The sequence below is a fragment of the Gekko japonicus genome, unplaced genomic scaffold (genome assembly GCF_001447785.1).
Source record: "Gekko japonicus isolate JY-2015 unplaced genomic scaffold, Gekko_japonicus_V1.1 scaffold1085, whole genome shotgun sequence".
Classification (NCBI taxonomy): domain Eukaryota; kingdom Metazoa; phylum Chordata; class Lepidosauria; order Squamata; family Gekkonidae; genus Gekko; species Gekko japonicus.
The window spans coordinates 33031-57087 of NW_015159746.1; the positions used below are offsets into that span (position 1 = coordinate 33031).

Sequence of the window (24057 nt, forward strand, 5' to 3'; positions counted from 1 at the left end):
ATTTATGCCCCGCCCTTCAATCCCCAAAGGGGTCTCAGAGCGGCTTACAAACTCCTTTCCCTTCCCCTCCCCACAACAGACACCCTGTGAGGTAGGCAAAGTCTTTAATAAAACCCTTAAAGATTGATCTTCGTAGAATAACCCCTCTAAATTAGTTTCAGTGTAGTAGTAGCAAACTCTATGAAATAGACTGCAATGCCATGAAGCTGGGTGTTATTTCTCAAGAGCGTATCACCCATATGTTCAAACTGTTCCACTGGCCTAATACTTCTATAAATGAGGAATTTGTATAGCATGTAACCCCTCAGAAACCCCTCTCCACATTCCCACCTTCATTTATAAAACACTATGGAAAATTCTGTCACAACTTTATTCTAACTTTGCCAAATGTGCGGAGAATTTCCCCCCACAAACAACAAGGCTTGTAGAATAAGAAGAGACTGGATTTCTACCCCGCCCTTCAGTACTCAAAGGAGTCTCAGAGCGGCTTACAATTGCCTTCCCTTCCCCTCCTCACAACAGACACCCTGTGAGGTAAATGGGGCTGAGAGAGCTCTTTCGAGAACTGCCCTTGAGAGAACTGCTCTGAAAGAACTTGTGAGTGACCCAAGGTCACACCAGCAGCTGCATGTGGAGGAGTGGAGAATCAAACCCGGTTCTCCCAGATTAGAGTCCGTGCACTTAACCACTACACCAAACTGACTCTGTAGTCTTCCTGATGCAAGGCAGATGACACTCAGAGCTGGTTTTGGAAAGTCCGAGCTGCAAGTGTGCACAACTACTATTTTTGGCTTCCCTAAGAAGCCCTTGTATATTTCTCTCAAGTAGGAACCAGTGTTCCCTCTAAGCTGAGTTAGTGCGAGTTAGCTCATAGTTTTTCAGCCTCTGGTTCACAGATGTTCGTCTTAGCTCAGGAAGGAGGGCTCCAGTGCAGACTAATTTATGCAGCAGCCAAAGCGCTCACTCACAACTTTAATGGCAGGAGCTCACAAAGTAGAATTTTTGCTCACAAGACTCCATGGCTTAAAGGGAGCATTGGTAGGAACCTCCAGAATTTGCCTGGAAATTTCACTTGGGCAATGGCAACTATTCAAAACATACAGAGAAAGATAAAGAGGCCACTGTACAGATCCTATGGTCAGATCAGCTATTTGGTGCATGTAACATGAAGTGTAGGAGTGTGTAAAATAAATATATCGCCATTTTTTGGTTCAGGTCTATTGGACCCAATTTTTTTTTCGATATTTCCAAAAAATCCCAAATACTGGTATGGTATTTGGTTCCAGGATTTTTGGGAAATTCCGAATAGACCCAAGAAGAAAAATGCTGATTTAAAAAAAAGCCGGCTAAACCTTGGGGCTGGCTTGGTTTCACCTGCAGCGCAGTTTAAACCGCGCTGCAGGAGAAGCTGGACCAAGGATCTACATGAGGTGGGGAGGTCCCGCTCTCCCTGCTGCATGCAGACACGACTGGGAGGGCTTCTCCTGCAGCACAGTAAGATATTTTTCAGGTATTTCTTTGGGTCAGTTTATGTCGAATGCACACCGCTAATGAAGTATGGTCTTTGTCCTATATATTAATTAGATCAAAATGCGGGAGCGGTGGTGCAGGTGATTAACACCTGCAAAGTGTAACTATCTCGAACTGCTGTCTGGCTGTTCGAATCCCACCGCAGTCGGGGTGAGCTCCCGACCTTAGTCCCAAGCTTCAGCCAACCCAACTGTTCGAAAGCCCTATATGGCGAGTAGATAAATGGGTACCTGGCCTTAGTCAGTCAGGGGGGTACCCTCCCCTAGAAGAAGTGGAAGAACTGTGGCTCCAGAGAGAAAATAGCGGCACCGGTAACAACAATGGCGGCAAAGCAGCAGCAGAAGCAGCGGCGAAGGGACGCCCCCCCGGAACAACGACTGGTCGGAGGTCAGCAGCAGTGCGGCGTCATTGGAGAGATTGGAGCCGGAAGGACATAATCCCCATCGCCTGCGTGCAGCAAGCCCGACGAGCCAGCAGGGGCTGCTGTGGAAACCAGCTAACTGAAGTCCCCCCTCTAAGAAAGAACTGCGCGAAGAGGCATGTGACCACCCGGAAAAAAGACGGAAGGAGAAGCAAGAACATCTGCGGAAAAAAGCCTTCGGAGGGTATCTGGTAGGGTTCCCAATGTTGCCATACGGACATATTGACTTTTCCTATATCATCAATGAAATAAATGACAGTTACTATTTATGTCCATGAACTGTTTCCTATTTATTTTTGTAGTCTGCTTTTTATTCCTCCTTGGTACTGCAGTGTCAGAAAGAAAAACGCTAGAACTATTTAGTGAATTAAGACTGCCATTCTATACACACTTCCTGGAAGTAGGTGTTGAAGTGAATGACTCAGCATGCCTGGACATTGGGGGGTGCTGCATCACTCTAAGGATGTACAGTGTTATCTCCTAGAATAGGATGCCTTCTCTTTGTCTTAACCTGGGAGCTGCCCTCTGACCCCCCCCCTCTCTCTGTCCTCTCACCTCACTCACCCACATGACATTCCATGGAGACACACGTCTCTGCAGGTCTCTCCTGGCCTCATACTCCCACACACATGATGGCGAACAAGCTGGCCACTTGTGATAGGGAAAATATTCTTTAGATTAGGCTTCTTTCTCTTCTTTTGACTGCAACCCGAATGTAAACTGGATCGACTCGAATAAATGTCGGTGTACCTTTTTTGCAATATACTTCTTGGGAGATTTATTTACTGCACTCAGTATCAGGCTTCTATGACTGGGCAAAACTCTGCTATATTAAACAAATATTCCTATAGTAAGAACCACTGACATCAGTGTGACTTATCTGTGAATAATTAGGCACAGAATTGCACCATTAAGTCCTTTCTTCCACAAGCATATAAAATAAGTTCCACCCAACTGTTTTACAAAATCTACCTTTGACCTGACAGTGTCCTCACCTAAACTTTAATTATTAGATTGGCTCAATATAAAATTAGTGTTGAGTCATGGCAGAAAAATAAATATGGAAATCTACATCACTGTGCCAGTGTAACTAATTGTTTCAACATTAGCTTAAAAATATGGGAATACTCAAGAAGAGCCTGGTGCGGGGCAAGAAGGGGAAGGAAAAGAGGAATTCATCCTGGAAAAAAGAATCCTGTGATGTTGGAAATTACAAAAAAATAACCCATGCTGGGTGCCATGAATATATTAGACTGTTTTGGCATCATACTTTTTCATTAGAATGAGCCCTTGCATGTTAATTTGGTGCTGGCTTCTGATAGAGTGACAAAAGTGGAGAAGGGAGGAAAGGTTAGGTGTGACGGACTGCACTTTTAAGAAGCTTAAGTGTGCACAAACAACTAAAGGATTGTGAAGGGTTAATTCTTCACAGAGCCACAGAGAGCGTTGAGTGACAGGCTGCTCTAAGCAATCTTATTGGTTAGCATCTGTTGAGCAAAAAGTCTCGAGAGAGCTGGATGCTGAGGAGGGTCAGTCAGATTCCTGCCTTAACCGAGAAGAAACATTTACTGAGACCGTCTGTGAATAGGCCTGACAGAAAAAGGGTTTAGTCTGACAGAGTCAGATTTCTACCTTGACTGAACGCAGTCTAAATTCAGCATTAGCTGACAGGAGATTGAACAGAGACAGAGAACTGGGGGAGAGGTTGGCAAGGAAGTTTGGGTAGTAGGAAAGACTCCCACTCAAGCCAAAGGAAGGGGATAGATCTTCTAGAGAGAGAAGAAGATTCCCTGCCCAGTCAAAAAGGGAGAGTTATCTCTAAGGAATACAGAATTCCCTGGTCTGGTGTGATTAGAAATTAGAAACTACCTGTAGAGACCTTAAAAAGTCAGTAAAAAACTCAAGAAGAGTACCAGTATTCCAAGAGAAGGGGTTTGGGTACTGGGAAGAGGTTACCAGCTTTCTGGGCACCAAAAGAGTCAGCGATTACTTAAATAAAGAGAACTAGAGTGTTTGGGAAGATACTGGAACAAAAGCCTCTCAATATAAAGATCTAAGTAACTGTGAATAAATTAAGAATCTCTCATTAGCCTGATATATAAGATCAAAAATCTGTGCTTGTACTAGTTTTACCTCAATAATTTCAAACCTTAATTTCACCTGTCCTTTCCCCTTGATGTTAAATAAAAACCTTTTGTTATTTTTGAATTTTAAAAGCATCTCAAATGCCATTTCCAAGGATAAATGTTAAAGGGTGATCCCATCCCTTCCCTTCCCTCAGATTCCTGGGCTGAGCAAATAGCCAAAACATATCTTTCCGACAGGGAGAGACAGCAAAGGTTTCTTCGGGGGAGAAGAAAACATGTTACCAGGGCTGTCCAGTTAGTGAGGGGACAGAAAAATGGAGAGAAAATCTAGCTTATGGGGGAGGGAAGTGGAACGGGTCCGGCATATTAGGCTAAGCAAAGAGCACTCTTCTAGATTGCCTCATATATGACACTTACCTTTGGTGAAAATTCCCAGACTCATCAGAATTGAAGGAAGCATTCTTTAAAGAGCAAGACTCTGCAACGACTGTGGACTCTATTCCAGACAAGTTCTCCTGGGCATTGACAGACTTGTCTCTCGACCTCACACTATCATTTTGCGAATCCAACGACACAATATCAGAGGGAGAGCTTATAACTCCTGAATCTTCTGTGGTGTCCTCTGAGGCAAAGCAGCTGCTAACAGAGGTAGTCTCCTCTGCTTCTGACAGTTCCAGAACTATATCATCCGTGATATAATTATTACCATTTGAAATCTGTTCGTCACCTAGATAAAACATGGTAAAACGAGTTAAGGACAATTCTTCACTATTTCAGAATATATGACATAAACCCAATTCTACCCTGAGGTGATTCCCCACCACCACCTTAAGTTTTTTGTATGGTAAAGTGGTCTTATCAGGATGAGACCACAAGTTTCTATGTACTGAAACCAGTGACTTTTCCATTCCCATAATGGTTGTGTGAACCAGCAGGAAACAGTGAAAAGTTAAAATGGGGGATTTCTGGTGGTATTGACTAGGAATAAAGGGAATAAATAAGCATTAAGCAGAACTGCCATGTTTTGCACTTTCAATAGATAAAACTGTTATACCTCCATATGAAATCTATAGGAAGGTCAAGGAAGGATATATTGAGGGGTAGGCTGCTTGAGATATTAAAGAGTCCGATAAATGAGAAGACTTAGAAGAAATAAACTTCTTATAGTGATGGTGGTGGTGGTAAGTACTGCCAAGATGCAGCTGACTTATGGCCACCATGTCGGGTTTTCAAGACAAGAAACTAACAGAGCTGATTTGCCATTGCCTACCTCCCTGGACTTCCTTGGTGGTCTCCCATCCAGTTACTAACCAGGGCCAACCCTGTTTAGCTTCAGAGATCTGATGGAATCAGGCTAGCCTGGGCCATCCAGGTCAGGGAGAGATTCAAACTACCTGACCAAAAATGGTTTAGTACCGGGGACATACTATTGCCCTCTTAATCAAAACTTTAAAGGTAATCTTGACATGGATTGGGGGGGGGGTAGATAGAACAGTAACAGACAAATGGAAAATACCCACTTGTAATAATAAACGATTTTAACTATCCTCACATTTATTGGTTAGGTGTACATTTATGGCAGGACAAAGAGGCATAACTTTTAGATTAAATAAATGAATATGCCTTGGAACAATTATTCAAGGAATGAACTAGACAGGAGGTGACTTTTCACTTAATCCTGACTAGTGCCCAGGGCCTTCTGTGAGATATAGGCTCAATAATAAGTTATCACAGTTACCATGAATTTCAATGTAAAAGTTGCTGACACAATCACATTTCATTTGAACAGGTGAAATAAGATGGAGTAATAAAAAGGAAACTGAAAGGAGTGCCAAGATGTTTGGATATTACTTAAAATCACTGTAATAGAAGCTCACATAAAATGTATATTGTGAATTAGGAAAGGTACAAATAAATAATAGATTATGACAGTGCGGCTAATTAACAGAGTAAACAAAGCTGTGAAAGATAAGGAAAAACCAACCCCTTTTCTAAAACAAGAAGAATAAAAAAGAGGACAAACCCGTACAAAACAAAAGGTGACAGTAAGGCAATGAAAAAAAGAATTATGACTGTATTTCTAAAAAACAACACAACAGAAATTTCTTTAAATATATTAGAAACAGGAAACCATCCAGCAAGATAGTTGCACCATTAAATGACAAAGATGTGAAAAGTTTGTGGGAAAGGTGACTGAGTTCTTTGTACCAATTCTTGTTTTGGATGGTATTGGGCACCCCTCCCCCGGTTCTATTTTTTTCAGGGAAGACATTTGAAGAATTAAGTCAAATAGAGGTAATAAAAGCTGAAGCTCTAGGACAAATTACAAGAAACACATCATCAGGCCCAGACAGCATATAACTGACAGTTCTTAAAAATCTCCAATGTGAAATGTGTAATCTTTTACAAAGAACTCTGCATGTGGCACTAGAAGACTAGAAGACTTTGGAAGTTAGCTAGAGGTAATGCTACTTTTAAAAAAATCTTTGAAATGTCAGCCTAACAGAAAGCTGCTCAGTCTCCTTTCAACCTTTGTCCCATCCTGAGCCTCATCAGTGAGAGGGCTAGGAAAATAAACCCCTCTTTGACATTGTACAATGCCAGGTCCATCAATAATAAGACCATGATGCTGCAAAATTATATCACAGCACAAGATGTGGACTTGCCATGTGTGACCAAGACCTGGGTAAGGGAGAGTGAAATGATTGCGTGGAAACAGCTGACCCTACCAGGTTTTCCGGTCCTCCATCAGTCCTGAACTAAGCGAGGGAGGGTGGCGATACTCACTGAGAGGGTTTCTCCTTCAGGGTACTTCCCATTCCAAAGATTGTCAGTACTGATTGTGCTGGCCTAGTTTGGGACACTGAGGAGAGTTTGGCTGTCTGTCTGGTGTACCAGCTGCCTAGCGCCTCAGCAGACAGTCTACTGAGCCTGCCGCTGGCAGTAGTGAGTTGGGCCTTGGTGTTCCCAAGATTGATAGTTTTGGGAGACTTCACTGTCCATGCCGACACAGCTACCTCCTTGCAGGCGTTGGACCTAGATTGTATTAGGTCCCACACATTAAGCAGGCCACACACTGGATTTGATCTTTGGTGCAGGGATAGATATGGATCTGATTGCTACAGACAGGGGTCATTTCCTGCAGGAGCGCACAGGAGCGGAGCTCTGGCAGTAAAGAGCCCAGGGGGCGGGCACATGCAACAAGCCCCACCTCCTGCTCCCAGCAGCCCTCACTCAGAGCAAGAAGCAGCCAGGTAAGTTGCAGGGCCCCCCCCCCCGACCCAAAACAGTCCAGTGGCACCTTTAAGACCAAGTTTTATTCAGGTACAAGCTCTCCCTCCTCTGCGAGGACAGATCTGCATGTCCCCCCCCCCAATAGCTAGCAATCCAAAACAGTCCAGTGGTGCCTGAGTGGTGGGTGTTGCATTCTGACTCACTTCCGGTGATGTCAGGGGGTGTGGCATATGCAAATAAATTATGCTAATGAGCTCCTGCACCTCTTTTTCTACGAAATGACCCCTGGCTATAGATGAAGTGCCATGGTCAGATCACTTTGCCCTGAAGGCCTGGTTGGGTGCCCCAGCCCCCTTCCGGAATGTCTTCGACAAAATTCTTTTAGAAATGTTTAGAAGTTCATGAGCTTTTGGTATACAGACTGAAAACTTCATTTCCTTCTTTAGAGTTCTAGCACCTCTTTTTTTTTAAAAAAAAGTCCTGGTAGGAATAAATCAGTTTTCATACTGGCCAGAATGAAATAGTGAAGTTTCCCACTTAGGAACTAGTGCCGTAACGTATTAACACAGTGTTCCCCAACTTTTTTGAGTATGCAAGCACATCTGGAATTTTAACACAACATGGCTGTTACAAAATGGCTGCTGCAAGGAGGTGGAGCCAGCTGCAAAATAGCGGCTGCAGTGTCTCTTCAGTTACACAGGGAAGAGCTTTGTGCTGTGATGGCACCCGCTGCCAGTCAAATCTACACTGCCAGTCAAATCTCCAGTGGCCGGTCAGAAGCCTTGCTGGGCAAAAGCTCCATCTGGCCCCACCCACTTTCTAAAAACACTTGGTGGGCACCTGGAAAGGTGTCAGTGTGCGCCACAGGCACCATATTTGGTAAAGGTTTCCCTTGCTCAGAAGCCAGTCGAATCCGACTCTAGGGTGCTCATCTCCATTTCCAAGCCGAAGAGCCAGCGCTGTCCAAAGACTTCTCCATGGTCATGTGGCCAGCATGACTAAACGGCGAGGTGCATGGAATGCTGTTACCTTCCCACCGAAGCGGTACCTATTTATCTACTTGCCATTTCTTGCTCTCGAATGGCTAGGCTGGCAGGAGCTGGGGCCAGAGACAGGAGCTCACTCAGTCATGCAGCACTAGGGTCTCAAACTGCCAAGCTACCAACCTTCCGTTCTGCAAGTCAACGTCTTAACCTCTGAGCCACCACATCTGGACCTTTGTATTAACATATTCATAAATGATGTGGCGTTTGAAACAGCAGCAAGGTAGCCAAGTTGGCAATCACCAAATTGTTCATGATGCCAAGGGACAATGAAAAGCTCAAAAAGGAGCGCTTCAAACTGAACAACTGCACAACGAAAAGTTCAATTTTACTAAATGTTAGAAGATGCATGTTGGGGCAAAAATTCCAAGTGCATGTATATACTGACAGGATAAGAATTGGCAATGACTATTCAGCAAATGCTCTTAAAGTCACAATGGAAAGCAGTATGCAGCAGCACCAAAGCCAAATACAAACCACCTCCTGATTTTGAGATAGGCCCTACCTTAAATCTAACCTGGCTAATTTCCCCCCTAGATTTAAAGAACACAAACATGCACCATTTAAGTAAATCTGATCTTTAAAAGTCACTTTCCATTTGCATTCCTTAGATTTTTTTGTGATGTCATAATCCCACGCATAAAATTATAAAAACCTTGGGATAATTCTAGGGAAACTCTTGTGGCCTTTAGCACTGTAATTACTACAGCACTTTGAGGAAATGAGCTGTAGAGTCTCGCAACAAGCAGATTCTGATCATCTTAATCTGCCAACAAACAGAATGACGTTTCTAATTTTGGGAACTTCCTTAGAGGAGGGGAAATCTTGTCATTTTCATGCTGTGTTGAGTTTCATCCTTTACAAAAGCCTCCACTGCCGCAAAGCCTGCCACCTTGCCAATTCATTTATATGTTGATTTTTTTAGGCAATTGTTTTTTCATTCTCTCAGTGAGTGACACTGAATATATTTTGCTATTCTTTATTGCACAGAGGATTCAATAAACAATGGATATTTAAGAATATACTGGACAAAGAATATAATGTTTTTCATAATGACCAAAAAAACCCCTGCTAATGTTTGTCACCGTAGGGGGAGGAACCCACTGTTTCTTGCTCCCATTGGCTATACGGGATAGTGCCACCACTCAAGCCCTGCCCTTTCCCTTGTCCACTAGCAGTCTGGGGCACTAGTAAGGACTCCATGCATGTGTATGTGCTAGAGTGAGTGACTCAGCATGCCTGGACATGGCGGGGCACACTACATTACTCTAACTGTGCATAAATGTTATCTCCTTGAATGGACTGTCTCTCTCTTTGTCTTAATCTGGGAGCTGCCATCTGACTCTCATCTCTGTCTTGCTTTGGTCCTCTCCCTCTCTGCACATGGCCTTCCACGGAGAGACATGTCTCTGCAGGTCTCTCCTATAGATACAGTGCCCTCATACTCACATACACATGATGCTGGATTACCTGAAAACTGGTGATAGGAAAAAGTATTCTTTAGATTAGGCTTCCCTCTCTCCTTTCGATTGCAACCTGAATATTAATTGAATCTACTTGAATAAATCTAAGTTTTCCTTTTTGCAATATACTTCTTGGGAGATTTATTTTCTGCACGCAGCCTCACACTTCTGTGACTAGGCAAATGCTGCTATATTGACCAGATCTCCCAATTGTGTGTGTGATGTGTGAGCATCTCGCTGCCACCCCCCCCACTTTCTTCTGCTGTGCAACCCCCCCAGCCAGGTTCCAGTCTATGCGTGGGAGAAGCAGCCAGACATGAACAAGAGGCTCTCTGAACACAGCCAGAGCTCTTAAAAGAGAAAGATCACAGTAAAATAACTTTAAACTCTAGAGCACAAGTAAATAAAGTATATCACGACACTACAGGGTTATTGCAGAACTAAGAAAGGAAACAGAATATATGGTGGCTAATCTAAGTTTTAGAGCCACTGACTGCTACCTTGGAATCCCACCCCCCTCCCTGAGATGGACACAAGTCTGCCAGAACATACCAGACACAACCCCGTTCTCCCTCCCCCCTCGTCCCTGGTCCTGACTTAAGTGCTTCTGACAGGATGTCCAGATTTTTTAAACCCTTCCTACCTCAGCTGGGTGGGTTCGCTTTCGCCTACCACGAGGTTGGGAGTGCAGTCCCATTTAGATCAATCTTTTCTCCAACCATCTTATAGTGCACGTCTCATACCTTTATGGCCCAATTCAGGTCATCCAAAGAGCCATGCATCTTGACCCTTCCTAGCAGCTGGAGAAATGGCAGCTGACCCTGCTCGCTTCTGCCTGGGCTAGCCTGGGCTATCTGAGTCAGGGCAAGCATCTACACGACTCACTCCCTGATTCCAGATCATTTACAGACAAAATGAATGCACCAGGCCCAATACCAATCACGGTGGGACCCTCATTTTTAATCCACAGTTGGACTTGCACTTTTACCTTACAGCCGCATAGGAGTCTTTAGTTAGGGACACTGTCAAAAGCTTTTTGAAATTTCACATATATAATATCTATTGGATCATTCATGTCTTAATCTTCTCAAAGAACTCCAAAAGGTTGGTTATGAAGGAGTTCCTTTTGCAGAAGCTAGGCTGATTCTTCTTCAGCAGATTTTGATCCTCTGCATCCTTAACAAGTCTCTCTCTAATAACCATTTCCATTAATTTACCCACAACAGCTGGTAGGCTTATTGGCCAGTAATTTTCTGGATACGAATTAGATCTCCTTTTTAAAAAACTGTGTCTCATTTGTTACTTTGCCGTTATCTAACTGGGAAGATGATTTTATCCACAAGTTATGTATATTGGTCAGAAGATCAAGGATTTCACATCTGAGTGCTTTATGAAAACTCAGATATATGTCATCCAGACCCCAATATTCGTTTCTAATTTGTCCATCAGCCCGAGGGCATCTTTGCCAATGAAATTTCAAATAAAACCAAAAGGTAATTCTCCTTGGCTGAGGTTACACAGTGCTCATTTAGCATGGAAACTCATTTCTGACAGCCCAAGCAATAAAACTGAAAAGGCTACAAATCACCATTAAAGCTCAACAGATTCCAATATTAATGGCTAAGGATGTTACAAAAGGATTTTGGTAGAATTTGAGAGGCAAGGTGCCATTTATCAAGTTTCTACCTCTAGTTTTTCATTCTTATATTAAACTGAAAGTGTGTATTTTTAAAAATAATAAAAGGCATTATTGTTATAGCCGCAATACCAAGGAAACAAATTCAAATTCAGAACTCCACAAGTATGAATACAGATGAGGGGGGAAATATAACAAAAACCACATGCTTTACTACTACAGACTACGATCAGAAAAACCCACACTAAAAGTCATATGCAATATTTTTCAGCAATACAGCAAAATAAAAATGTATGAAGATGGCGACAGAAGGCATAATGGCAAAGTACGGAGGCACATAGTTCTACAAAATGGACTTTAGGTTTACAATAAAGGCACAATGCAATATGTTGATACTCAGTAGTGTATATACAAAAAATAAATGGCTCCATTTGTTGCTATTAAAATAATCACAGAACAAATTCTGATATGGTAATGGTATTAATTATATGGCCTCCTAAACAGCTAGCTATGTATGCCCTGCTCCATTTTATACACATGGGCCTATCGCAGAACAGACTCTTGTTTGTCTATAATCTTCACAATGGAGTAGCAACCATTAAAAAACCAGGTAGCTGCATAAATGAATTGGTATCTGTTATCTTATCTTTCAGATACCTTTACAAAGAGCATCCACTTCCCTTTTACTGCTACCATGGCACTAGTATCACCTGAACTAATAAGAATGGCTTGGAAACTGTGCAAGCATAATTGGGGGTGGGGGGAGAGAGAGAGAGAGAGAGGCATGGCTGCAAGGGAATAACCCCTTTCCCCTAAAGAAACTGCCTGCTTAAATCCAGCAATGACTGAATGACTTGTGACCCCACTTGCCAAAACAGGTCTTCAGTGTGAGACAGTGCTATTCTAGGGCACCATATGCATGCTGCATGTTCACCACCATGCCCTTTGGTGCTCTGTGATGGTTTTGCTTCTATTAAGCTATGGAGCATGAGGTAAAGCCATACTACAGAGCCAAGCAAGAGCGAGGAGGTCTGCATTTGGATATGTCCAGGCCAAAACAACACCCAAAATTAACTGTTTGTGGTCAACTCAGGGATAGCTGGAAAAATGCCCCAAACACTCCCGAAATTCCAGGAGTAATGAAAATTTATCTTCCAAGAATCTCAGGAGTGTTTCAGGGTGGTGCAGGAGCAGGAAAGGAAAGAGAGGAAGCCAGTCTGGGAAAACAACTGTTAGTCAGACTCTCTTCTGTGTCAAATTTAACAGGAAAGGAGACTAAGCTAACAGCTGATGGCAAAGAAGACCTGGTCTCCACCCACGGCCCTTTGCATTTTAGGAGTGAAAAGGCTGAACTGGCCCTGCAATCACCAGGCTGAAGGCTGCCCCAGAGCCAGAAAATGGCAGATAGGCTGGGAGGCTCCTGGTCTCCAGTAAGACTTGGCTGCCATGCCAGCTGCTACCTCCCCTTGCCACTGGGGGGGGGGCTTTTAATTTTTTTTAATAGGCAACTGAATATCCTAATACCAATGTAACGCCATAACCATATTTGTATCAGGTCCCATGAATTCCCAGCTTTCATTTTAAAAAAAGTATCTAACCTCTTTCCTTGTGGAGGTATAAAGCAAAAGCCATAGCTCCACAGAGAAAAGTACTAGAAATAAATGTAATAAATAAATAAAATAAATAAATACGTTACTGAGAATCATTAGCCCTGGGAGGCTGCACATAACAGGCTGAGGAGAGTATGAAGAAGGAAGATGAAGAGGTGGCAAGAGATTTTCTCCAGGGACCAGAAGGTGTGACAGAAGCATGTTCAGGGGCACAGCCATAGCTGAAGGAAGGGGGCTCAGAGACTAAAAGGGATGTAAGCAGGGCTATTTTGGGGCAGGAACGCACAGGAACGAAGTTCCGGCTGGCTTTGGAACTGGCCACACCCACTACAGCCCACTACAGCCCAAAATCTCTGAGTGTGTGGCTACAGAGGGAAGGCCTGGAGAGCGACCCCCCCCCCGGCAACTCCAAGGCGGGCGGTCCGGGGGGGGCCTGGAAGGATCAGGGAGGCATTTAAATGCCTCCCTGGCTTCCCCAGCCTGTCCAAGGGCTGGCTTGCCTGGGCTCCCTGCGGCCACGGGGCACCCGGGCAAGTCAAGGGAAGGCAGTTTAAACTGCTTTCCCTTCCCTTCAAGGGGGGGGCTTGCCCGGGCTCCCTGCAGCTGCAGGGTGCCTGGGCAAGCCAAGGGAAGGTGTGGGGGTGTGGTCTAATATGCTAACACTGTCAGGGTGTGGCCTAATATGCTAATGAGTTTCTACTGTTGGGTGTGGCCTATTATGCTAATGAGTTCTTGTTGGGCTTTTTCTACAAAAAAAGCACTGGATGTAAGAAACTGCTGTCTCTGTTTTGTGATTCAACCACATTCAAACGAACAAAATATTTAGCCTCTGTGAGTTTTCTTCCCTGTATCATCCCAGTTTTAGTGTATGTGCTACCAAAGCAAGCTCACCCTCTGTGAGTTTTCTTGACCATCAAAATCCCTTTAAGGACTCGTGCCTCAGGTAAACCAGCCTCCGGCAACACATCAGCTTCCTATCTTTCCCTCCCTCACTGCTCCTGCTGCCTCAGGGTCGGGCACATGACAAAAATAAGGGTCCCAAAGTTTTAGAAGTTTTAGAATATTTTTTTAAAAAATCCTGAACCAGTAACAACACCCCCTCAATTGAGTACCTGAAATCCAGATCCAAAATTAATATGAGCATACCCAGGTGTACTATAAGCTTTTGTGACACAAGTCACAGGTAGGGATACTTAGGGATACTTAGGAACATGACTGCAAAGCGTATGGGACTGCCCCACTTAGAGGCAAGCTCCTGACCAGATGACCTCAATGTTTTCGGTTGAAATGTGTCCATAACAGCACCGTGCTGAACACCTCTGCACCTACAGTCGCTAGTTCTACAGGAGCAGACAATTGCCTTGGTAATAAGAAATTGTGCAGTCGTTGAGTAAACTACAGAAATAAACTTGTAACTATAGAAAAGGTCTTCACTCCACTGCAGCGAAGGAGGAACTGAAAAAAGTAGCACACCTCTTCCCCAGCCATACATTTATTTATACTTATTTATTTGAAACATTTATTAGCCACTTTTCTGTCTCACAGGAACTCAAGGTGGCTTCGATTACAAAACACAATAAAATGCATCAAAACGACTAGTTTAAAACCAATAATTTATAACTGCTGATAGGCAGAGGAACTGAAACTAAACAAATGCCATCATGAATAAGACTGCTGCCTCCTAAAGGTCAAGAGGGAGGGGGCCGGGAGCACCTCCTTGGGGAGGCTGTTCCATAATCATGGTGCTACCACTGAAAAGGTCCTCTCTCGTGTACCCACCAAACAAGCTTCTTTGTTCAATGGGACAGTCAAGAGAGCCTGTGATCTTAAGTCCCGGGCAGGAGCAGATGGGAGAAAATGGTTCTTCAAATACTCTGGTCATAAGAACATAAAGGAAGCCAATGTTGGATCAAGCCATCCAGTCCAACACGCTGTCACACAGTGGCCAAAAATACCAGGTGCCATCAGGAGGTCCACCAGTGGGGCCAGGACACTAGAAGCTCTCCCACTGTTGCCCCCCCCCCAGCACCAAGAATACAGAGCATCCCTTGCCCCAGACCAAGAGTTCCTATCTATACCTTCTGGCTAATAGCCACTGATGGACCTCTGCTCCATATGTTTATCCAATTCCCTCTTGAAGCCGTCCATGCTTGTAGCCGCCGCCACCTCCCATGGCAGTGAATTCCATGTGTTAATCACTCTTTGGGGGGAAAAGTACTTCCTTTTATCAGTTCTAACTCGACTGCTCAGCAATTTCATTAAGTGCCCACAAGTTCTTGTATTGTGAGAAAGGGAGAAAAGGACTTCTCTATATGCTCCATCCCATGCATAATCTTATAAGTCTCTATCATGTCACCAAGACATTTAAGGCTTTTAAAGTTCAAAACCAACATCTTGAATTGGGCTTGGGAGCAGATCAGAAGTCAGTGTGTAATTACTGTAATATTGTGGTCACATGATCCCAATAACTGGCCCCGAGCAGCACTCCCAAGCTGCAAACCTGACTTTTTGAGGGGAATATAACCCCATCCAAGACAGGGACAAGTCCTTGGTCTTCCTTTCTAGTAACCCAGAGCACCTCTCTCGTCAGGAGTGGTTTGGGCAGGAAACTCCAGCACATGATAGGGAGTAGTGAGAGCTCCTCACACGATCGTAAGTGCTAGAAAGCTGTAGAAAATTCATCTCTCTGGCTGCCCTGCACATGCGCAGGCTCAGTGCATGACTACACACATCCACAAAGATGAACTCGTGTTGTAGCTCGTGGATGTTTTTGCACTTGCGTAGTCTGCAAAGTAGATTGTTATGTACGCGGACCGCCACTAGGGGTCTGCGGCAAGACAGGAGCTTGGCTCCCCTGGACAATAGGAACATAGGATCCTAGTTCCCCCCAGCCCCAACCAATAGCCACTTTGGCGGGAAATTCAAACCCTCCAATGGACTAGGGCTGTGCTGGGTGGGTGTGTATATAGTTGGCCTTGCAGGGCCGTTTTAGTTAGTCTTGTGTTAAGTACAATAAACGTGTGCAAACGCATGTCGTCGTCCAAGTCCTCCATGCGGCGGACCCAGTACTTTTCAGATCTTACCAGACGAGAGTCATGTATCCCCTAGGGTTGTGGATGGATAATTAAAATACCCCCTGGTTAAAGAATACCTTGCAATTTGTCCCCTCTATGCACCTATGCAGTCAGCAGCATCTCTGTATAATATTCCTCTTAGCGTATTGGCTGTTTCCAGCTCTCCCATTGGTTGTGCAATGCGCTCCATCAGCCATTGGCCTATCAGCTGCCACTCAAGATTAATCGTGTGCCATTGGCTGGGTGCTGGGTCCACTCCTCTTCCCTGCCCACTGCCCCCTCAGCCACTGTTCCCTGTCAGAACAACTGCTAAACAGCTGTCTCTCCTGACAAAGACAATTCTCCTGCTTGGTTCCTATGGGACTAACTTTCCCTCAGTGGCTGTTGCTAGGCAACCAAGCTTGGTTCTAACAGTAAAAAGACAAAGGAATGAGGCCCTTTCCAGGCCTTTGTGCGGAACTCATTGTGGGGAACAAGAAGAAGAGGAGGAGGAGGAGGAGGAAGAGGAGGAGGAGATTGGATTTATACCCTGCCCTTCACTCAGAGTCTCAGAGCGGCTTACATACTTCTTTCCCTTCTCCTCCCCACAACAGACACCCTGTGGGGTAGGTGGGGCTGAGAAAGCTCTGTGAGAAACTGCATCTCTGACAGAACTATGGCTTGCCCAAGGTCATCCAGCAGCTGCAAATGGAGGAGAGGGGAATCAAACCCGGTTCTTCCAGATCAGAGTCCACTCTCCTAACCACGACACCAAACTGGCTTCACTCATAGTGACAGCTGTCAAACACAGCAAGAGGTGACATATTGCAGCAAGAGAAAAATAAGCCCAGTAATTTGCACCTCATACACAGCTCAAAACCCAGAGGCTGGCTAAGCCATGTGGGAAATAGGAAAAACTGGATACAAATGGTACTTGTTGCAAGCTATGTTAATGCACTAGTGTAGGACAACGGCCAGGATTGTGCACTGGATGAGAGTGGTGCAACTGCATTCTGAAACGCTTTAGATGTATGTGGAGAAAGGGAATGGTAGCATACCAGCATTAGGTGCAATCCTATGTATACCAAGCCCCAGGGAAGAAAAATATTATTTATTTATTTATTTATTTATTATTTTCAATTTATATCCCGCCTTGCCGGGAACTGGCAATAATGTGTGCTCAGTTAATAACTAGGAAGTTGCCACCTTTGAGTTAATATCAGCGGAAAGTTTGTTTCTATTGCTTCTGTCTGCAATATTTCTATTGCTTCTGTCTGCAACAGTGAGACACTGTAGGTGCAACTGTTGACTGACGATTACATGTTTACAATTGTAGCTGTTTGAAATTTGCAAGTTGTGTTAAAGGATATGCCAAGCCTGAACAACTTTACAACCTCCAGTCCCACTCCAGCCTTTCAAACACCTACCGCACATTAATGGTTTCAGATGGGTCACTGTGTTGGTCTGAAGCAATGTTCCCTCTAAGCTGTAGAGTCTTGTGAGCAAAAATTCTACTTTGTGAGCTCCTGGCATAAAAGTTGTGAGAAAGTGATTTGGCTACTGCATAAATTAGTTTGCTCTGGAGTCATCCTCCCTGAGCGAAGACAAAAATCTGTGAGCCAGAGGCTAAAAAACTGTGAGCTAGCTCACACTAACTCAGCTTAGAGGGAACACTGGTCTGAAGCAATAGAACGAAGTTTGAGTCCAGTGGTACCTTTTAGACCAACAAAGTTTAATTCTGGGCATAAGCTTTCATGTGCATGCACACTTCTTCAGATACTTTAATGGTTTGTTATTCTGATTTTAACTGGAATTTTTAAAAACTATTATTGTAAGCCACCTTGAACCATGACGAAAGGTGGAGTACAAATGTTCTAATAAATAAATGAATTCAAAATGCCTAGAATTAGACTGAAGAATGGTACACTCCTATCTGGGATGATCGTCCTCTTCCACTGAGTGTGCAGCTTCAGGAGGGACACACATGGAGCACTGAGGGAGGTAGGGGATACCCGCCTAGACAGCCAGATCAGCCAAATCAACACTGGCCATCAATGGGGTGACAGATGTCGTAGACAGATTACCCTCCTATCCAGACTGTAAATATTTTAGCACATATTCGGTATCACAAAAGTTTGCCATGGCTGCCACTCCCCTGTCTCCTCCATACATCCCTGCAGACAGCAACAAAGAAAAAATCTGAAAATCAGAAAATCTGATGCTAGCTGGATGTTGCCTATGGATGCTGCTAATGCCCGCCATCGTGATACAAACAGAAGAAGAGGAGGAGGAGGAGGAGGAGATTGGATTTATACCCCACCCTTCAGTACCCAAGAGAGTCTCAGAGCGGTTTACAAACTCCTTTCCCTTCCCCTCTCCACAACAGACACCCTGTGAGGTAGGTGGGGCTGAGAGAGCTGCTCTTTTCAGAGCTGTCCTTGAGAGAATAGCTCTTACAGAACTACGACTCGCCCAAGGTCATCCAGCAGGTGCAAATAGAGGAGTGGGGGCGGGTGAAGAGCCGATTCCAACAAAGCGACTTTTAATCGTGCGGCACGGTTCTTTTTCGTCTGATTAGAAAATTTAGCACAATGCTTACAAGTATCCGCTCTGTGTGACTCGCCTAAGCAGAACAAACAAAGTTCATGGCCATCTGGAGGGGCCAATTTACTTCCACACTTCTTACAGCGGTTGAAAAAGCCCCACTTCTGACTCCTCTTCTTTTTCTTTTCCATACGGTGGGAAGAAACGAATGCCGGGGAAAAGTGAAGAGGGAAAGGGGGGGGGAAAGGCCCGAAGGCCTGAGGAGATAAAGAAATAAAATAAAGGATGATCCTAAGAAACAAGAAATAAGGTAAAGGCCCGAAGGCAGTAATAGCTATCCGGTCAGGAGGAAAGGCAAAAAGGTCCTTTCAACGCGGCGGTAGAGAGAGAACTGGCGGGATCTCCGCGCCCGTCCCCTCTGGGCATGCGTGCTGGGGTTCCTGCGCATGCTCAGTGGGACTCGCGCGAAAATCCTTTGAAACATAGCTTGCTACGGCACCGGTTGGGTCAGCGCAGGCGCACTAAACCCATTGGTGTGAAGCACAGAGACCACGAAGAAGATCTAGGAAGTTGCCACCTTTGAGTTAATATCAGCGGAAAGTTTGTTTCTATTGCTTCTGTCTGCAACAGTGAGACACTGTAGGTGCAACTGTTGACTGACGATTCCATGTTTACAATTGTAGCTGTTTGAAATTTGCAAGTTGTGTTAAAGGATATGCCAAGCCTGAACAACTTTACAACCTCCAGTCCCACTCCAGCCTTTCAAACACCTACCGCACATTAATGGTTTCAGATGGGTCACTGTGTTGGTCTGAAGCAATGTTCCCTCTAAGCTGTAGAGTCTTGTGAGCAAAAATTCTACTTTGTGAGCTCCTGGCATAAAAGTTGTGAGAAAGTGATTTGGCTACTGCATAAATTAGTTTGCTCTGGAGCCATCCTCCCTGAGCGAAGACAAAAATCTGTGAGCCAGAGGCTAAAAAACTGTGAGCTAGCTCACACTAACTCAGCTTAGAGGGAACACTGGTCTGAAGCAATAGAACGAAGTTTGAGTCCAGTGGTACCTTTTAGACCAACAAAGTTTAATTCTGGGCATAAGCTTTCATGTGCATGCACACTTCTTCAGATACTTTAATGGTTTGTTATTCTGATTTTAACTGGAATTTTTAAAAACTATTATTGTAAGCCACCTTGAACCATGACGAAAGGTGGAGTACAAATGTTCTAATAAATAAATGAATTCAAAATGCCTAGAATTAGACTGAAGAATGGTACACTCCTATCTGGGATGATCGTCCTCTTCCACTGAGTGTGCAGCTTCAGGAGGGACACACATGGAGCACTGAGGGAGGTAGGGGATACCCGCCTAGACAGCCAGATCAGCCAAATCAACACTGGCCATCAATGGGGTGACAGATGTCGTAGACAGATTACCCTCCTATCCAGACTGTAAATATTTTAGCACATATTCGGTATCACAAAAGTTTGCCATGGCTGCCACTCCCCTGTCTCCTCCATACATCCCTGCAGACAGCAACAAAGAAAAAATCTGAAAATCAGAAAATCTGATGCTAGCTGGATGTTGCCTATGGATGCTGCTAATGCCCGCCATCGTGATACAAACAGAAGAAGAGGAGGAGGAGGAGGAGGAGATTGGATTTATACCCCACCCTTCAGTACCCAAGAGAGTCTCAGAGCGGTTTACAAACTCCTTTCCCTTCCCCTCTCCACAACAGACACCCTGTGAGGTAGGTGGGGCTGAGAGAGCTGCTCTTTTCAGAGCTGTCCTTGAGAGAATAGCTCTTACAGAACTACGACTCACCCAAGGTCATCCAGCAGGTGCAAATAGAGGAGTGGGGAATCAAACCTGGTTCTCCCAGATTAGAGTCCGCGCACTTAACCACTACACCAAACTAGCACTTGATATTATATTATGTTATGTTTTATAACTGTATTGCCATGATTTTACTCAATTTTTGTTTTAGCTGTTTTATATACTTCATGTAAGCCACGCTAAGCCTGCCTTGGAAGGGAGGGCGGGATATAAATTTAAATAAATAAATAAATAAAAAACATTTTTTGCCCGAAGGTTTTTTAAAAAAATTCAGCTTACAAAACAGATTGTCATTAGGGATGAACTCTGTCTGTAGCTGGGAACCTGTTTCATAGTTCCTGAAGGAACATGCCTCTTCATTTTAACGTTGTATTGTTTAAATGAATTGTTTTTAAATGTTTTATGAACTTTGGATTGTTATTGTGACTTTTATCCCATGTAAGCTGCCCTGAGCCTGCTCCAGTGGGGGAGGGTGGGGTATAAATCGTAAAATAAATAAATAAAGCTTCAGTCAATTTAATTTCATTCTTGTCTCTGAGCTGCAATCACATCCAACTAATACGCCGAGAGCTCTTCCAATGTACTGAAATTTTTCAATATGCTGGGTGAGCACTCAAGGCCTTCTTAGCTGCTTGGCCATTTTAATTTTCAATACACTGGGAAGACACTTGTGTATTAGTTTGGATGGGAGTGCAGCTAAGACTAAAAACAAAATTAAATTGGGCAAGGCATTCTTAGCTCTAGGGATACACTGTCAGAAATGAAGGCTGCAGAGAGCAAGTAATGAAAACAACTGGCTGAAGAATGGCACACACAACTAAACATGGCTGCCTATAAATGGGACATTGCATGATGTCCTGGGGCACAGGAAGCACACACGTATAATCAGCAGCTACCTGGCAGCTGCCCTGCTGAATATGGACACTTACACATCTGCAAGGATTTGCAGGGTTCAAGGTGATCAAGAGAGAGGCTGGAGTCAACAAAAAAAACAGGCACTTTGGCTAGTTCAAATGTTAATCACAATCTTGGTAAATTTGGCAGCATCCCCTGGAAGAATCCATGTACATAGATACATCAGCGTTTGGCACAGTATTGTACAAACTCTACTAAGCTCTTTTAACCCCCGGCATTAAGTTCTTTTTCTTTGTTTAAAATATAGGCAAGAAGCTTATTCTGCTTTTCTACTTATTCAAAATATTTTTGTTTACTGAACTTTGTATACCTCCTTTAGTTCTAGGGGATTTCTTGCTCTCACTGATTTCTGAAGGAAGCTGTAAGAGTCTACACATCTCAAGGCTTGTTCCAGAGTTTTTACCCATCTCTCAATTCCTTTTCTATGTTAAAGTGGTAGCAAATATTTTGTTTCCCCTAACTCTCCAAGACTCTTTTCAATGTAGTTGGCAGAAAGCAGTTTTGGAAACCATTGGAAAACTTGGCTTATCTCCCCAAGCACTTTTGAACCAAGGGTTAGACCAAGCCACATCACGTACTAAACAAAGAGTGACAGATATAGAAAGACAAATGGATATTCATAGAACACCTGGTTTTATCTCTACTCCAAATTCTAGATTTGTTGCTGCTCCTGTTGCACATCTATATTTTCTTGAATCAAATAATTCCAGAAGGGCTTTTACATTGGCAAGAAGTTCAACTCTACCTTCTGCTGTTTTGGAAGGGAGGTTTAAATCAGTCCCCTATGTGCATAGGCTCTGTTCTTGCTCTTTAAAGGAAATCAATTCAACGGACCATATTTTTTAATTACCCTGGGCACAGAGAAATCTGGTTGAAACTCATTGAACCACTGATCAAAAAGTTCCCTGGCAGGTAAAAAAAAATTAAACTAGATTATCTTCTGTCTGATATGAACCATGAAACAACCCGAATAGTGGCTAAATTTTGCGCAGAGGTGTATAAAGATTGAAAAATGCATACAGTAGCTTGAGTGAATTTTTAACGCTGTGAAATTTGATTGTTGGATTTTATGTAAACCTTTGTGTATTTATTTATTTAATTTATGCCCCGCCCTCCCTGCCGAAGCAGGCTTAGGGCAGCTTACAAGAGCAACACAGAAACAGTAATAGCTTAAATAGGTAAAAAAAGGTAAAGGTTCCCTTGCTCGAAAGCCAGTCGAATCCGACTCTAGGGTTGCGGTGCTCATCTCAGTTTCAAAGCCGAAGAGCCCACCTAAAAACAATTCAAAACATAAAGTGCTAGCAAGTTGTAACTATACATTAAGGATGGTGGCAACACTTACTTTGTTCATCAGTTCTTGATCTTTATCACATATATACAACTGGCATAGATTGTAATGGCGGAGTCGGGCGCCCCTTTAGTGATGATGTTGGTGATAGTGATGGTGGCGGCTCCTTAATTGAAGGCCTGGTGGAAGAGCTCCATCTTGCAGGCCCTGCGGAACTGTAAAAGAACCCGCAGGGCCCAGATCTCTTCTGGGAGCTCATTCCACCAACACGGAGCCGCCACCGAGAATGCCCTGGCCCTGGTTGTTGCCAGTCTGACGTCTTTGGGCCTGGGAGGGTCAAGCGGTTTTGTGACCCTGAACGCAATGCTCGCTGGGGTACATATGCTGGTCATTGACTGTAAAATTAAAAATTTGATTTGATTTGTTCAATTAAGATGTGACACACACCCCAAACTTTTTTCAATTTTCCCAGTGGAAAATTAAGGCGATCGCTTTTAAAAAAAACCCCTCATTAAATATTTTTTCTTTTACAATGAGATAAATGCTTAAAAAAAAAGAACGCATATTATGAAGATTTTTATGCAAGGTAATCTACAATATTAGATAATAAGAATTCCTTGGTTTACTGTAGATATATATAATCAGGGATATATTTATTGTTTAAATGACAAATTTTGTCTACAATTAGTACACTGTAATCATAAATATTGTATAGATAAGTGTTTTCAATGTTATAAAATTTAACTCAGTATCCATGTATGTTAGCTCTGGGACTGCATGAGACAGTGGCTATCCAACTTGTTTTCTTTACTGTAAAATTTTCAACTTTTATTTCTTTCTACCTCACAGATGGTAAAAACCAAGATAAATGTGCTGAGAAAGCCCAGGGTGCACCAGTTTTCAACTCTGTTTCTATGTAGAACTTGGTGTATTTGCAATATGCCAAATACTTCCCATATAACATTCCACTAAATTATAAATAATTCGTTTTATGTTGTTAAACATATAGAAGCTTAGACCTGATAGAAAATTACAGCACAGTCCTCTGCAGAGTTAACGCCAATTTCAGTCAACCGATGTCAATAGGGTTAGACCGCAGATTCTGCATAGGAATGCACTATTCCATATATTTCCCCACAATTTCCTTTAAATATGGAGGAAAATTGGTTTTGGCCATAGCTTCAAAATTTCCAGAAATATTACATTCTGTATTATTGAGCTTCAACCAATGCACTTTTTAACCTAAATTAATTTCTAAAGAAACTGAGCTATGACCCAAACAAATAGAGCGCTCAGTTATTTCCTTTACTCCTGTCTGACAACAAAGGGTTGGGAAGGCCTTTGTCTAACTGAGAGCTGTGATGTCTAGTATCTGACAAAGAGAGCTTTGACTCTCAAAACT

At 43.5% G+C, this 24057-nt stretch overlaps 1 protein-coding gene across 1 annotated transcript in view; it reads right to left on the reverse strand.

The window, feature by feature from the left end:
• Nucleotides 1-24057, reverse strand: part of COBL (cordon-bleu WH2 repeat protein) — a 182736-nt gene that overhangs the window by 24864 nt on the left and 133815 nt on the right. Inside the window, exon 15 of the mRNA XM_015405499.1 lies at nt 4456-4717. Within this exon, the coding sequence (XP_015260985.1) occupies nt 4456-4717 (262 nt within the window). The remainder of the gene's footprint in view (nt 1-4455; nt 4718-24057) is intronic.